At 34.0% G+C, this 17,369-nt stretch overlaps 1 protein-coding gene across 1 annotated transcript; it reads right to left on the bottom strand.

Annotated features, from left to right (window-relative positions):
- Positions 1 to 15,477: 15,477 nt before the first annotated feature.
- On the bottom strand, positions 15,478 to 16,844 carry LOC123910029 (zinc-finger homeodomain protein 9-like). Its single transcript, XM_045961053.1, has one exon. It carries the CDS (start codon positions 16,473 to 16,475, stop codon positions 15,495 to 15,497), a length of 981 nt encoding a protein of 326 aa, XP_045817009.1. The 5' UTR covers positions 16,476 to 16,844; the 3' UTR covers positions 15,478 to 15,494.
- Positions 16,845 to 17,369: the final 525 nt, after the last annotated feature.

Here is a 17,369-nt window from a genome sequence, read left to right as displayed (position 1 = left end):
GAAAGTCTATGTTTGAATTTCAAAGTCTATTTTAGAATTTAATTTCTTAAATTTGCAAATTATTTTTAAATGTGCTGCGGGTTTGTGTTTTGGTGGAAAAAATCCGAACCCAATGGGTGTGGGCGTCGGTGTTGTTTTGCCACCCAAATAGCCTTTGGGTTTGGATTTTGGGGATGATTTCGGATGTGAGTTTGGTAAGTGTCAAACCCGCACCCATGGACGTCCGTTGCCCTAGTTAACAATTTTGTTTTCTTAATTAGTGTCTGAAACCCTAGTTAACAATTTTCTTAATTACCTAATCATGGAATTATAATCAAACCCATACCCATGAGCGCTCGTTGTCTTAGTTAACAATTTTGTTTTCTTAGTGTTTGAAACCCAAGTTAACAATTTTCTTAATTACCTGATCATGGAATATAGGGTTACATCATCTTGTCATAGTGTACGTATATTTTAGGTAGGGACAGAAAGTTTGCCTATTGTAAGGTGTTAAACTTTTATTGACCCTTTTCCTAAATAAAGTTAACTCGCATATTAAGCAACAATATGCATTATTAAGATAAGTGCATTGTACCATATATATGCATTATCTTCTTAATCATCAATCAAAATCAATGTATGGAATTAGCTAAATTGAAGCTTAGGCAAAAAAAGATAAATTAAAGGTTAATTTATCATATGATAAGGATGTTTCACTATTAAGAATTTGGTTGCATACATATTGTTAATTTTTATAATTAATAATGTTGAATTGGTATCATCCCTATAAACTTAATTTTAGTAGGGATATTATATTTTATTTGGAAGATCGTTAGAGTTCAAACTCGAACACGTCAATTATTCATTCTAAAGGTAGAATATTTTACTACTAAACTATTTAACAAATAAATAAATAAAATGGTGAACCGATACCTTATTGATATTGTCTAAAGGTAGAGTTAAATATATTTTTAGTTCATACATTTTTATCTATATTTCATAATAGTCCTTACATTTAAAATTGTGTAGAAAAACCTATAGTTTCTTTCCGTTATCAAGTTTGACCTTCACCTGTTTCACTAACAGCGTGCCAACGCGATAAAATATGACCTATTGTTTTGATGAGCTGTCAATAACATGGTGACACCTATTGTTGGGTTTTTGTATGATTGGCTACATTTTGCAAAAACATCTTTTAGCCAAGTGTTGAGACATATGTGCTTACGCCAAGTGTTGCGACAGATGTAACAACACTTGTATGTCTGATTGTTCGCGCCAGCTAGCGTTTTTATTTTCTACTCAATCTTTCGAAGATTTGATTGAAGAATTGTTTTCTAAAGGAATAAAATAACTTTTAGAAAATATAATATTTGTTTCAAAAATATATCTTGTGAAGATTGCTGCAGAAAATATAAAAGATTTATTTCAAATAAATCTTTGTGCTTCCAGAAGATTAGAAGATTTAATTTTAAAATATATTTACAACAAATATATTTATGGGAGGAATATTTGATGCAAATAAAGATTTGGTAAAAATATATATTTTGCATCTAGAAGATTTCTTGGAGCTGAAGCATTATGAAAAGCCCACGAGGCTATGCTATTTAAAGGGTGCTGCTAACCCTTATTATTTACCGAAACATGAAGCTAAAATAGAATATCAAAGATGTAGTCTTTTAAGGGTTTCGTGTCTTTAAGCCACTCTCTAGGAGAGTTGGTGTAAAGTGAACCACTCGGGTTGTGAGATGGTCACTATGTCCTCACTCAAAAACCTGTAGGTAATGAGTTGAGTATTGTAATTGGAGGAAGCTTTTAAGCAACTCCAAATTGTGAACTTAGTCGTTGGCTAGGTGGTGATGTTATTGAAGTGTGTCTTCATCTTTGTCAAGGAGAGTGTCTCCATTATGCTGTTATTGAAATCCTTACTGGTTGTAAGGTTGAGGGGAGTGAGACGGGGTCTCATATCTAGGAGTTCCTAGGTAGAAGTGTCATTGGGTAGGGATTAAGTGAGGAGTTGTAAACGGGGGAGTTTAGCTCCGAATTAATACTGCTGATAGTGAATTTCCTCCTGGATTGGTATCCCCCAGATTAGGCTGTTAGGCTGAACTGGGTTAACAATTATGTGTGTCGTTTATGCTTTTCAGTATATGTTTTTAATGCTCTGTTTTATTGTTCTTACTGCTAAGACAAGTGTTGCGACAAGTGTCTGCACATCGTGGACAACACTTGTCTACTGTGTACCAGAATTTCAATTGGTATCAGAGCAGGCATCCTGTTCTGTATCTGGGTGAGATCCTAGGGAAGATACTTTCTGGTTATGAACAAGTAAGGAATACTGAAAAGTTGTTTGGACTTGAAGAAGTTCATATTTGTTTGAATGGTCCCTAGAAGTGGAGGATGGACTATTCATGGCACGGTGTATAGCTTTGATGTTTGAGCTTCTGTATGGTTTGATTTATTTTCAAACCTATGTTAACCTGTTACACCTGGAGTGTGGAATTTGTGCAAAGGTCATTATGGTGTGCCTGAAGTTTGTTGAGGAGTTTTTTTTTTTTCTACATTGAATTCCGCTGCATATATATATGATGGAAAACTCCTGGTGGTTTTGAGTGTGCAACACTCTGTTCTCCTCTGAAGAGGTTCAACTAACTTGTTGGAGATGCCAACGATACTTGAGGGTGATCTCAAGTCCACTCATAAAGGCACTCATATATGAGTTTGTTGAAGAGAGATCTGAAGGAAGTTGTGAGCAATTTATTTTTGCTTCTAACCCTAAAAGCCAACCTCCAGTGGCTTTGATAAAGGATCTCTTGGTGTGTTCCTTGAGAAGGGGACTGATGTCCTCCCAGATGTTGCTACATCTGACCAGCAGTATGCAGAATCTTGTTGGATTTATTTTGACACTAGAAACTTATGGTTGACTTCTTGGGTGAGTTTATTTCTGATCCAAGTAAGTGGTAGTGCAGATGTGTGTTTTGCTTTTCCTGTGTAAGCTTGATAAAGGTATCTCATTCAAATTCTTTATGTGGAGGTCAAGCTTAAATGTCAAGGACATTTTCTCTGACATCTGGAGAATCCTTCTGATCAAATGAGCCAGATTTATGGAATATTGTTTATGGCCATGAAACAGATTCTGTTTGGAGGAGAGTAACTTGTGTATACCAACCACTAGATGTGCAGCTATTGAAGGGGGGAATGTATAATTCTCTAGAGTGATATGAGAAGTTATTAATAAGGAATCCTTATTCTGAAGCTGTGAGATCTTGAAGACATGTCAGGATGGAGGTTGTTTACTCTAACTTGATATTATCAAGTCTATGAGAGCATAGAACTCTTGTTCTGTTGTAGTGAAAAGAGCTTCATGGGATTATGAACATTGGAACTGCTTCAACCTATGTCCAATGGTTGAATTGTTATCTGCACTTTGGAGTGTCATCCAAATCACCTAGGATAGGCATTTCAGTTGTTTCTAGCAAGGAGAAGTTATTATTTTTGGGAGCAAAGGATTATTGCTCTTTGGTATTGAAAGTTGATCAACTACTGATGGTTGATTCTCTTGTGGCCCCCTGCTGTTGTTAATTATGATGTTGGTGCTTCTACCAAGACCACAAGTGAATGTGTTGCTGATTCTCTCAAGGGAACTGTCCATGAGACTGATGTTGTGCCAAATATTGACACATCTGTGGCACCTGAGACAGATGTTGGGTCAGATGTCGACACATCTATGGCACTGGAGACAAATGTTGTACCAAGTGTAGGTACATCTGGGGTACCTAAAATTGTCACAAGTGACACTGTTCATAATGATGCTACTGAAAAAGAAGGAACTCCTGTGGTAGCAAAATCTAGTAATAATCTTGTGGATTACTCTGAATCAGATGAAAGCAGTAAGTCCCTATCTGAAGATAAGGGAGTGAGTGATCCTGATGTTGTCTTCATGCATGAAAACGTTACAGGTGACAAACTTGTGACAAAAGTGCATGATACTGGTGTTGGTAAAAGGACTAGAAGTAGGACAGGTAAAGGTGTGACAACTGTTAGTACATCTGTCCATCAGTCTGAGGCCGAGAAGTCTGCTAAAATGGTTGGGAAGAAAACTGTGACTGGTCCCCCTAGAACCAGGAGCAAGGTGACTCCAACTTCTGAGGTCAAGAAGAAGAGCTTAAAGAGAAAAGAACCCCCTTCTAGTGATTCAGACTTTGAAAGGGAGACAAGTGTAGCTACATTTGATGGCACATCTTGAAGAAGTATGAAAGGTGTGATGAGAAAAGTGTCTGATCTAGGTGACTATTTTGATAAGCTGGTAAGGGAATTTGTAGTAAATGAGCTGACTGTTAGTGATAAGAATTTACTGTCTGGGACACGTGTAGATGTTGGTGTAGGTACATCTGTCCAGCAAAAGGCTGGTGCTCTCACTAGGCAGCAAATGACAACTGACTTTACTGATTCTAGTAGAGCTCTTAAAGGCAGGAAACTGAAGACTGTGATGATCCTTTGAGCAAAGAATTCATGAAGGTTTTTGACATGGGTAGATGTGTTGAATTTTCACCTGATGTGATTAATAAGTTTTTGGGCAGGAGTGAAGAACCTGAAGCTGAGGTAGAGTTTTCTGACAGTGCTATAGGCTTGAGTAACTTTATCTACACTGTTGGTACCAAGACCAAATGGGATTTTGACTCTTATATTTTTCAAACTACTAAGCATGCTAAGCCTTTGGATGTGAAGATGCCAACAACATTTCCAATGTGCTTTGTAGTATTATTCTTGATCAGCATCCTAGTATTTTGATCAGCTCTGATGTTATCTGTAAGAGGGAATCTCCTCTGACATTGCACTATAGACTAGTTGAAGGGACAAATGTCTCACATAATGTTGCAACATCTGGCACGAAAACTTCTAGGTTCATGACCAGAAAAAGAGATGATTGCTGATTTGGTGAGACCCATGCAAATTGAAAACCTTGGTCGAAAGAAGTATGTCTTTTTAGTTGTTGATGATTCCTCCAGATTTACTTGGGTAAATCTTATTAATATCGAATCAAATGTTGTTACTCATGTTAAAGGTTCTGTCAGTTCAAATGTTGTGGGTAGTGTTGGAACATCTGTCAGATGTACCTCTCAAACTGTCAATCTAGTATGAATGTTGCTGTTGTTGATGACATTGTTGTTGAAATTGTGCATATGTCATCTTCCAAGGTTGTTGGTTCTGACACTTTGTCATCCCTCACTAAAGTGTGGTTGAGTCCCCCAAAGGAACCTAACATAAGTCTAATGTCATATCGGATGTTGAAACATCCTGGACCAACCCGTTAGTGTTGTTGAAACCTGTTCTGCAATCCCCCAAACTTATGCTGATATGGTTCTGAGAGTCCTTAATCTAATGAGGATCAACTAATGGTGGTTTGGAGTATTGAGTTTTTGAATGTGGTAGAAGAAACTGATCTTGATGATCTTCCATTTGACCAAAGTTGTTGCTCAAAGTGTGACTAAAAGAGAACTAGCAAGGTACGATTGTTTGGATGTGCATTTTGCTGAGAAGTATTATATGTGTTCAGATGTGTTATGATCAAATGCGATAATGCTCAGATATGTGATGATCAAAGGTGATTACTACTATGGTAAGTGACTGTTTCAGACCTGTTTTTGAAACCTCTAGTTTGATGTTCTTATGTGATGACAATATATCTATTGTTGAAGATGCTTTTGGTATATGTCTCTTGAGATTGAAATTGAATAATACTCATCTGTGTTGAATAACTTGTCTGTTCTGGTACGAGATGTTGAAACATCTGTCTCAACATCGTGTTATCTCAAGTGCTCCAACATTGTGTACAACATCTGTCACCCAAATGCCAGAATGTGGTTGACTATGAGCAAAATATTGAGGATGATATTCTGGGCATTATGTCACTTGACAGGAAGAAAGTTGACATCTCTTCTGTCCTCTTAGAGAATGTTTTATTCATTTTGAAGAAAATGTCTAGAAATAGAAACTTGTGTTTTAAAAGAGATAATGCTATGAGAAGCTGGATTTTTGGTAAGTATATTTTTAACTATGAAGCAAGCTACAACGTTTTTGGTGAAGCTACCAATAACCTTTATGGGTGTAATCTCTAAGAGTATTATGAGACGACTCTTTGAGATTGAAAGATCAGAAGCACTCCAAAGCCAAAAAGGGAGTGTCTTTGACTTATGACTATAGATTTCGTTTGTCGGACCACATGTTCCTAACATTGTTTTCTCCGCCGGTTGGTACATGTTGTTTCCAAGAACAATGGTTTCTCATGCTCTTGTCATGTTGTGGAAACAATGGAAAAATGTCTATTTTATGAGTGTTGACTATGGAGTTTGATGTGGTAGATATGATATGGTTCCTCCACTACTGATTTATATATGATAAGGTATGTATCTCATGGTGTTATCTTCAGTAGTAGTAGCTCTGTGCACTTTATGGTTGATGTGATGAAGATAGTATAAGTTTATACCTTATGACTTATGATCTTCATGCTATACTGTTGGAGTTTGGTTATGGTATTGTGGATGAAAGTTCGCATGTTCTCTTTCCACTACTTCTGTTCTCCGTATCTTTTGTGGGCTAGGCCCTGGATTTCTAGCACTTATATGTGCCTATGGTCTGTAATATGTGCACTCTGGATATTTCTGTTTTTGCTACTCTGTGTTCTGATATGTATGATGTTTGTCAAAATCATGACTAAAAAGGAGGAGTAGTGTGTGTGTGGACAAATGTGTGGACCGATGTTCTTACATTTGGTGAAGTTGCTGTTCTTATACTTCTATGCTCGTATTGATGTTCTTATACTTCTATGCTCGTATTGAGGGGGAGTGTAGGTTATATATATATGCATGTGTTGAGGGGGAGTAATGTTATTCAGGAGGAGTAGTAGTGTGTAGCTAGCTTGATAATGTGTTCTGCTAGCTTATGCCCTGATAATGTGCTTGATGGTTGTAGGAGTGCCATGTTCCTGATGTGTGATGGCATGCCTGATGTCTAGACATCCTGATCTGATGTGTGAGACTTTATTTTTCTCAGTATGTGGGAGTTTATTTCTCCCTATGTGGTTCTTTTGTGAGAGTTTAGTTCTCTCTGTTATGTAACTTGCACTTCTGATACTGCTATGGTACCTATATGCCTCTGTTCTTTTGATTAATGCACACTGACTTTATTTGTCAGAATTTGTGGCTAAAAAGGGGGAGTAGTGATCTATGATCTGTAAGATCTATCTGCGTGATGTGTGGACAGATGTGCTGACATCTGGTGTGTTGCGGTTCTTCCTGCGATGTGTTAATCTTCTAGGCCTATGTCTGAGCCGAGTAAATGTTACCTTCAGCTCTGTTTCAGCTATGTGTGATGTGCATGCAAGAATTCCAAAAAGCATTTAATTTGTAGCATAGTGCATGATCATAATCATAGTCATAGAAATATGGATGATTCATCGTGCTTAGTCATAATCATAGAAATATGGATGACTTTTATGCTTAGGATCACAATCATAGAAATATGGGTGATTTGGGTCACATTCATAGCAATATGGGTGACTTAGTTAGTTACAGTCATAGAAATATGGGTAACTTGTACATGCTTATTTATGAATGCACACATGTGTGTCTACAACAACCATTAAGTGTTGATCACTCTGATTGAATGCTTCTGCTATTACAAGGATGTTGTAGTTCCTATGGTTGCCTACATTGTATGCTTGTGCTCTATCATGCACAAATTCAGGGGGAGTGGTAGTATGAATAAGTGACAAGTGTGATGCCAGATGCTGAGACATCTTGGCTTTATTCTCTGGTGGCTGGGAATTTATTTTTCCTAGTTCTATGTTTGTGGGAATTTATTTTTCCCTGGTGATCTTTTGTTGAATGGATGTACTCTGATTGTAGGAGTTTATTTCTCCTATCTTTGAATCCACTATGAAAGTTTATTTCTCTCTATCTGCTCTGTGAGGCTATATGTGTTTATTCCTGCTATTGTATGCCTCTGATGCTACTTACCTCTCTTGGAAGTAGTCTTATTATGTGTTACCTTCTTTCCTAGTTGTGTGATCATGTTGACTCGAAGGAAAGGTAATATTGTATCTCTCTTAATACTGGTCTAATATTGTTTTAGCCAAAATTTGCCAAAGGGGGAGATTGTTGGGTTTTTGTATGATTGGCTACATTTTGCAAAAACATCTTTTAGCCAAGTGTTGAGACATATGTGCTTACGCCAAGTGTTGCGACAGATGTAACAACACTTGTATGTCTGATTGTTCGCGCCAGCTAGCGTTTTTATTTTCTACTCAATCTTTCGAAGATTTGATTGAAGAATTGTTTCGTGGTTTCTTACTCAACAAGGCGCACGTGATCAATGTGTTTCAGAAGGCAGCTGAACCCTAGTTCTATTTTCTAAAGGAATAAAATAACTTTTAGAAAATATAATATTTGTTTCAAAAATATATCTTGTGAAGATTGCTGCAGAAAATATAAAAGATTTATTTCAAATAAATCTTTGTGCTTCCAGAAGATTAGAAGATTTAATTTTAAAATATATTTACAACAAATATATTTATGGGAGGAATATTTGATGCAAATAAAGATTTGGTAAAAATATATATTTTGCATCTAGAAGATTTCTTGGAGCTGAAGCATTATGAAAAGCCCACGAGGCTATGCTATTTAAAGGGTGCTGCTAACCCTTATTATTTACCGAAACATGAAGCTAAAATAGAATATCAAAGATGTAGTCTTTTAAGGGTTTCGTGTCTTTAAGCCACTCTCTAGGAGAGTTGGTGTAAAGTGAACCACTCGGGTTGTGAGATGGTCACTATGTCCTCACTCAAAAACCTGTAGGTAATGAGTTGAGTATTGTAATTGGAGGAAGCTTTTAAGCAACTCCAAATTGTGAACTTAGTCGTTGGCTAGGTGGTGATGTTATTGAAGTGTGTCTTCATCTTTGTCAAGGAGAGTGTCTCCATTATGCTGTTATTGAAATCCTTACTGGTTGTAAGGTTGAGGGGAGTGAGACGGGGTCTCATATCTAGGAGTTCCTAGGTAGAAGTGTCATTGGGTAGGGATTAAGTGAGGAGTTGTAAACGGGGGAGTTTAGCTCCGAATTAATACTGCTGATAGTGAATTTCCTCCTGGATTGGTATCCCCCAGATTAGGCTGTTAGGCTGAACTGGGTTAACAATTATGTGTGTCGTTTATGCTTTTCAGTATATGTTTTTAATGCTCTGTTTTATTGTTCTTACTGCTAAGACAAGTGTTGCGACAAGTGTCTGCACATCGTGGACAACACTTGTCTACTGTGTACCAGAATTTCACCTATCATCACTTAAATTAAATAAAAATAAAAATAAAATCCTTATAATAGTCCTTAACATCAAATATCTATTTCTCAATCCTCCTCCTCCCTCAACCGACCCGGCCGTCACCACCACCGTTCTCACCTCAAAAGACCTCCACAAGATTCTCCAACCCTTCACTCAAGACCAACTACTGGACCTTCTCCAATCCGCCTCTCTCCACCAACACTCCCAATATAGAATGAAATAATTATAAATGATGCTCTTTTATACTTATGGTTTCAAATTTTAAATATTCAACTAATTAACATCACTCACTCCTTCAAAATACAAGATAATTTTGCACAAAATTTAGCCAGACATACATACAATAATATGTGTACGTACACATACTAATATAGGGTTGAAAGGTTCACGCACATGAAAATGCTTCGATTCTTAGCTAGGGATAAAGACAGGGTAATAGCTCTTAGCTAGTAAAAGAATCTTCCGGTATTGTAACAACCATATCATAAATTATCATATGGTGTTTATTAAATTAGATGCAGTATTACTTTTTGTAATTTAATTAAAGATGTTTTATTTTTTATAAGCAAAATATATTATAAGGGAGTATAAGGGGTATTCAATCCCTTACAACTCAAAGCAAATTATAATATGCTTTGGATGCGAGAGAGAGAGAGAGAGAGAGAGGATCGTAAAGCCAATTCGAGAAAGAAAAACTAGAATTTCGGCCATACCGATTACTAAACCACACTCAAGAGCATGTTTTTACATCGTCCACTAGGAAAATAGAATTTGGAATAACTCCATTGAAAACCACATTGTTTCTTAGCTTCCAAAGGTTCCACGTAGTAGTCAACCAAATTAAATGATTAACCTGCCCTCCTTTTTTTGTTTTTACCCAAATAACAGAAAATGATTCCACCCTACTACACTTGTTGGGAGAGACTTACCAACCCAATTATACACCGCCTCCCACACTCTTTTACTAAAAGGGCAGCGAAAAAATAGATGGTCACAATCCTCATTAAAAAGGAAGCAGAAAACACAAGGCAGATCATGCGGAGAAAGTAATATTCCTCTATGATTAAGAGCATTCCTCGTTGGTAATCTATCTAATAATAACCGCCAACCAAAAACATTTACTTTTGATGGCACATCACTCTTCCACAACTTTTTAAGAGCTGGCAACATGCGTAGTACTCTTTCTCCACACAAAAAACATACTCGGGTCAATTCTTAAAATCGTTCGTTTAAGTTTAACAACTAGTTATAACACTGACAAAAGAATTATAACATGGTTAGTGTTGTGATATGTCAATCGTTAGTTGAAGTCATACATTGAAAAAAAAAAAGTGTTGAGATTGGACTATATATATATATATATATATATATATATATATATATATATATATATATATATATATATATATATATATATATGTGTGTGTGTGTGTGTGTGTGTGTGTACATAAATTCAATGTGTTAGGATTTTGGATGAAGATGTGGTTGTTTAGACTCACTTGTCTAGTTCTTAACTCAATGTGTTGATCTAGAATAGTGATACTCTCTTCATGACTTAACAATGTGATGGATCATGAGGGGTTTGGAGATCATTACATTGGGCTTTGAACAACTACATAAGTAAGTGAGTTGCACACCACACTTTTACGCAAAACCGTGTTAGGTTTATAGATCCTCTCACTTATAAACCATTCAACATCAATTTATCTATCTGATGTGTAACTCAACTCACACTTGGAATTATTGTTCAAAAAAAAAAACTCACATTTGAAATATCAACACAATGTTATCAAAGTTTTGGTTTGACTTGATGAGAGAACGAGAGATTTCTGAAGTTAGATCACAGATGCAAAGAACATCACACTTGAATGAGAGATATTTTGATATGTAACTAACCTGAGTTAAAATCTCACATTAAATAAAAACACGTTAGAATTGAGTATAGAACGCTAATATATAAATGTGATGACATATAAATTCAATACTTCAAAATTTTTGAAAAATATATAATATCGTAGCTCAATATATATTCAATTCATGGGACTTCCCTTTCATAACTCAATACTCCACTACTTAGGAGTTAGGACACTTGTTAAAAAAATTCTTAATGTATTACTCTTTAAAATGACAAGATATTATATGTATAGCTTCACAAGTAAGCTGAGTATCATCTTTTCAGCTGATCGTCGATTATGATTTTTTTACGGTAGGTGGATTAGCAACGTGTACACTGTACTGTATTGATGATCTAAATGGAAAAGGTTATAGCTTTTCAAAGATGTGATTCTAAGTTATCAATACATATAAAATTATATATTAATTATTTTGTACATTATATAAGTACTTTTTAATATGAATTTTAAATTAAAAGAATAATTTTTTTAAAACAAAAATAATAATTTTAGTCTCCTTAAAATCATGATCATTTGACTTTAGTTCATATAAATTTAATCATTTTTAGTCTTATCACATAAGTTTAATTTTTCTAGTAGCCTAGCTAATGAGTATTACACTGAAAATTTTGGAGTTTTAACTTCAACTCTTCGATAATGCTCCTATCAACCGAACTATCACTACTATTATAAGACAAAATTGTGTGATTTTATTCGTTCTGAATCGGGAAAAAAAAAACAAAAAAGAAAACTCAATTTTTATATTTTACCCTACATTAAGAAAAATGTTAACTAGTGTCTTAAGAAAGCAAAACCTAAGATAGTAAAAATAACTTGAGATGTGAATAGTCAAACTCTTAAAAAGTATAAAATGTGTTATTTTACTTCTTTTAAATTTTTAACGAGTGTCCAAGGCCAGTCTCGACAATTTATTGGTTCGGCACTGAATATTAAAAATGGACTCTTCATTATAAAAACAAAAAATTGAAAAATAATAATAGTCTTTTATTTTGACAAATAATAATACTCTTTGAAATGGTAAATAATATCAATAAAATAAAAATAGTCATATTATAATTTTTTTTTAGGTCCTAAAAAATGAGGCACGGCGGCGCCGCCTTGCACTACCTCAAAGACGTCCCTGCTATTGTCCCATATGCACTAATTAGTATGACCCTTAAATAATAATAATTTTAGTCTCAATCATGATCGCTTAACTTTGGTTCATCTAAAGTTTAATCATTTTTGTCTTATGAGCTACGACATAATTAAGTTTATTACAACAATATATTCTTGCAAATATACATCCTTTATCACCATAGAAATTTCGCTAACTTTATAATAAACAATCTTGATTTTGATACGCTCAATAAGAATACGGAATTGCATAAATAGGTTCGTGTTCTGCTTCTAAATAAAGTCAATGTCTTTGCCCAAGTGTGAAAGGTAGATGACTCTCTTGGGGCTCCATCATCCCTTACTTATGTGTTCTCTTTTTTTCCTTCAATTACCCAATCACACTTTTACATTTATGTTTCCAAAACAATATAATAATGAAATAAGGAGAATCCCAACTCTATAGAAGGACTAGACTCTTATAACATAGTAAATTAAGATTCAAATTTTGATAGTGAAATGTTCATATATATTTATTATCGTCATTGTATCAAATAAGGTTACTTCTCGTTAAAACAATCTATCAAAGTAACTTCACTAGGTTGATGTGAATCATCTTGCTTAAAAAATAAAGAAATCACCGTGATCTTCTTATGAACGACGTAATGAGAATTTTCATTTTTCGTCAATTTTTTTGAACTTAATCACAAGACAATTTATCATTGGAATTTATAAAAAAAAATTAAATGATATGATTGAAATAATCATCAAAATTAAATATTCTCTTTCACATTAATTGTTTTAATTTTATTAATTTAGTACATAAAATTATTTTATATAAATTAACAAAGTCGGTAATTTTCAATTTTTAAAATTCCTCTAACTTTAGAGACTAAATTACCAATTGAAAATTAAAAAGAGCCAAAATTCAAGTGTAAGTTTTCACTTTTCATCATTATAATGTGGTTGCACTCCAAATAAATAAATAAATAAATAATTTACAAACTAAATATTATTGCAAGATCATTCAAATTCCTAACACACATGTTCTGAACAATTGCATGTGGAAGGAAATCAAAGAAAGGAAAAGATATATGACCAAATTTCCCAAGTGGATTACTATTACATTTAGTGGAGAATTGAAACAATAACTGATGAATAGTCCAAAATATCCCTATTTTTAAGGAAAAATTCCTCATCACTTACACAAAATATCCCTATTTTTAAGGGCAATTAAGGGTCAAGGACAAGCCCATGCCTCGGTAGTTAAGGAGCATCTTTAAGGCCAGTCCCAAATGGGCCCCACACCCTTCTAAGTTCTAACCAAAACAAGATTAGTGACTTCATGAATGACCAAAAAACCATAATAAAACCAATAAGTGGACCCAAAAATAATTAATAAATTAATCATTATTTAAGTGACCAAAAACAAAACACACCCATAATGAAAGGGGTGGAAGACATAACACGTTGCCTCTTATACACACTCTCTTACTTTAATCTCTATGACTCTCTACCATACTCTTTATTTAAATATTTTGGTGGTTATCATTACTTTACTAATTAAAAATAAATTGATAGATCTACTTGCCTTAAAGGGAAAGAGCATGCGAACATTTCCAAGAACACATCATGCAATTGGATTATTATAAAGTAAAGTATAGTATAGCTAGTTAGATTATATACTATTAAATGAGATTATGTATAAAATTAGTAGGATTAAGATTCTCCCAAAACCATATGCCATTGCTATATTAGTAAAAACGGCTGCATGCTTGATTAAAGAGAATATAATTAAATTGATAAATAAGATTTCTTTTGGAATCATATAGTAGCCACATCACCCCTAAAGTACATAATTCTTCTTCCCTTATCGGTTACATAATTATACTAGCCAAATATAATTTTAAAAAATGAACATGATATATCCACCTCCAATGGAACAAGATTTGTTTATGCTCATTGATTTGATTTTTTTTCTTAGAATAATGAGAGTATACATGGAGATAGGAATAGAATAACACTTAAATTTCAAGACCGCCCTTAATAATAGTTAATAAATTTTAAAATCTACGTAGCAACACTTTCTGCCTCTATTTTTCGGACACAATATATGAAGGAAATATTCATGATTATTATATTATTATTTACAATTTTTCCATGTCCGACCAGAGACTCAGAAGTAGAAAAAAAAAACACATAATGCTTTACAATCATCACTCAACAAAAATAAAACACCAAATAGTATACTGCCAAGTTCATCAATTAACCCTCAAGAAAATTCAAGCCCCAAAAAACAAATTTGAGCTTGATGAAAAAGAAAAGCCAAATAAATTTGTTAAAGGAGCTAAAATAATACTCTTCCAGTTTTTAATATAAGAAATTACATTTTAAATATATTAATAAATTGATGTACCTTGATCATATTATACACTAAACTGATGTATTTAACTTGATGAAAAATCAAATTTAATTAGTCTTAAAATATTAACAAAGTTAAATATCTTGCGCAAGAACTTTGTCAAAGAAAATGCTAATTAAATGTATTAATAAATAAATTTTATCTTAAAATTTATATTTTTAACATTTTTAAAATATAAAAAATTATTTTTTTAATATAAATTTTAATTTTTTTTTTAGTATACTTAATAAGTATTTGGGATGTATTTGGGATGGTGTTTAACATAACTCTAAAATAACAAACATAATGTACAACAAAATGGGTTGGTGTAATTAAGAGTTTAAGACATTAGTAGTTCTAATTAATAAAATTAAATAAACAAATGATGACAAGCATTCAATTATCATAACTCAACACACTGCAGTAAAACAGGAATATATATTAAGAACCAACAAAAAAAATCCTTCATATTAAATTGAAAAAAAAAAATTAAAAATATGATCATTACAATCTCAATAATTAACAAAAACTAAACAATTAAATTGAAAAATTAAGAAAAAAATTGTTAACCCAAAGTTGATCATCATCATCATCATAATAATCTCATTAATTAACATAAGCTAAACAATTAAATTGAAGAAAAATGAAAAATAAAAATGAAACAACTAAATTAACTACTAATACCATCTCTTAATTACTCTATAATCTAAACATATCAATTATTATTATTATTAATCCCTCATTTTTTTTTAATCTCTCATAAAAAAAAAGATCAAGAAGAAGAAGAAGACCCATTAGTAGTACCACAGGCAGCAACATTAGTCCCATTATTCTCATTCTCATGAACACTAAAACCACCACCGGAGCCACCGTCAACGGCGGTTCCCACGGCGGCGGCGCCGTTACCATTAACATGATCTGTTAATTTTCTTCCCAAAGTGTTCTTATTATTATGCATCCAAACTTTAAGAACACTTCTATCAACACCAACTTCATTGCAAAATCCATTCACCATTTCTTCATCTCTTTTCTGCATCTTCCACCCAACTTTTTCAGCAAATTCATGCATCTTTTCCTTTTGTTCTTGTGTGAATTTCGTTCTGAATCTTTTTCTACTAGTACCCATCGGAGAACTAAGGTTTAACGGTGCTGCTGTGTTTTCCGGCGGAATTGAGAGTCCAACTCCGGCGCTGGAGAGTGCTAAAAGCATATGAGGAGCTGATGGGTATGATGAGATCGGAGGTGGTGACGGGGAGCTTGGTGAACGGGATTGAAACAACGGCGGCGGTGGTGGATGGTGGCGGTGATGTGGTTGATATTCAAAAACGGTGGAAATTGGTTCTTCCGGTTCACGGCGGTGGAAATTCCGGTGACAACCACAAGCGGCGCATTTTATGGAAGCAGGGTCATCGGAGGTGGCGGTTGGTGACGGCATGAATTCACAACAACCGTCAAGTGCATGACCACCTAAAGTTGCCACGTGGTTTTTGAGACATTCTTTGTAAGTAACAACAACGTTGTTGTTATTGTTATTGTTGTTGTGGTGGTGGTTGTTATGGTGGTTATGAGTGTTTGGGTGGTGGCGTTTAAGAACACCATTTGAAAAAGACAAAGGCTTTGTTATGTTTAAGGTTATGGGTTGTTGAATTCGGGTCGGGTTTTCTGATTCGGGTTCTTGTGGTTTTGAATTTGTTAATGGAGTAATGATTGTGTTTGTGTTTGTGGTGGTTGTTGTTGTTAAAACCTCCATCATAATAAATCTAGTAACATAACATGAAATTTTTAAAAAATAAAATAAAAATAAAAAATTTATATATATCTTACCTTTGTTTGAATTATGGGATTCTAAGAATATAAAACCTCATAAATATATATCACATCATAGGACTCATGAGTCATGACACTATCTCCATGAAGAAGGTTTAGATTGGTTTTTGACTATGTTTTGAGGTTGATGACTATGTTATGTTTTAAGGTTCATGTTACTTTAAATTTTCTGAGAAATTGAGGAAGTGAAAGGAGACAAAAAAGATGAGAGAGGTTACTTTGGTATTGGAGAGGGGAGGGGGAGGGAGAGAAAGTGGAGGTGATGTTATGTGAAGACTGTTGATAATAGAAATCCGGGTTATGTGGTTGTCCCTTCTTAACCACTTGTGTTTTTTTAACTCTAGTTCTAATCTATGGTTAAGTTATTGACCTTACTTCAGGGTTAGATATGAGTAATAAATATACCCCTTCTCCAAATTTATTACTACCATTTCTAAGTTCTACTTTCGCCGAACGTTAGTTAATTCAATGGTGATTGATATTGGACTTGGTAAGGATGAGGATAGTTGGATCTCCCATGACTATGATTAGAAGGGGGTTGAAACTATTTAATAATAGAACTGATCCCGAAACAAATTAAGTCGTCCAGTGAATATATAAATTCTAGTTATAGAGTAGTCTTGTTATTCACCACTAGGATTAGGTCACTTTACAATGATATATAAATTCTAGTTATAGACAAATATAATTAGTCAATTACATGGACGAATGACCTATATGAATATCCATCAATAATATTCATAACTTTTTTTTAATTAGAATAAAATATAATTACACATGAACAAAAGGTAGACGGACAACAAGTTGCAACGTTAGACCT

Source organism: Trifolium pratense, linkage group LG2 (genome assembly GCF_020283565.1).
Source record: "Trifolium pratense cultivar HEN17-A07 linkage group LG2, ARS_RC_1.1, whole genome shotgun sequence".
In the NCBI taxonomy this organism is placed as follows: Eukaryota; Viridiplantae; Streptophyta; class Magnoliopsida; order Fabales; family Fabaceae; genus Trifolium; species Trifolium pratense.
Note: the sequence above shows the minus strand (reverse complement) of the source record. Positions and strands in the feature narration are given on the sequence as shown.

Coding starts and splice junctions, on each gene's coding strand:
- LOC123910029 (XM_045961053.1), bottom strand. CDS start 16,475: ATGATGGAGGTTTTAACAACAACAACCACCACAAACACAAACACAATC.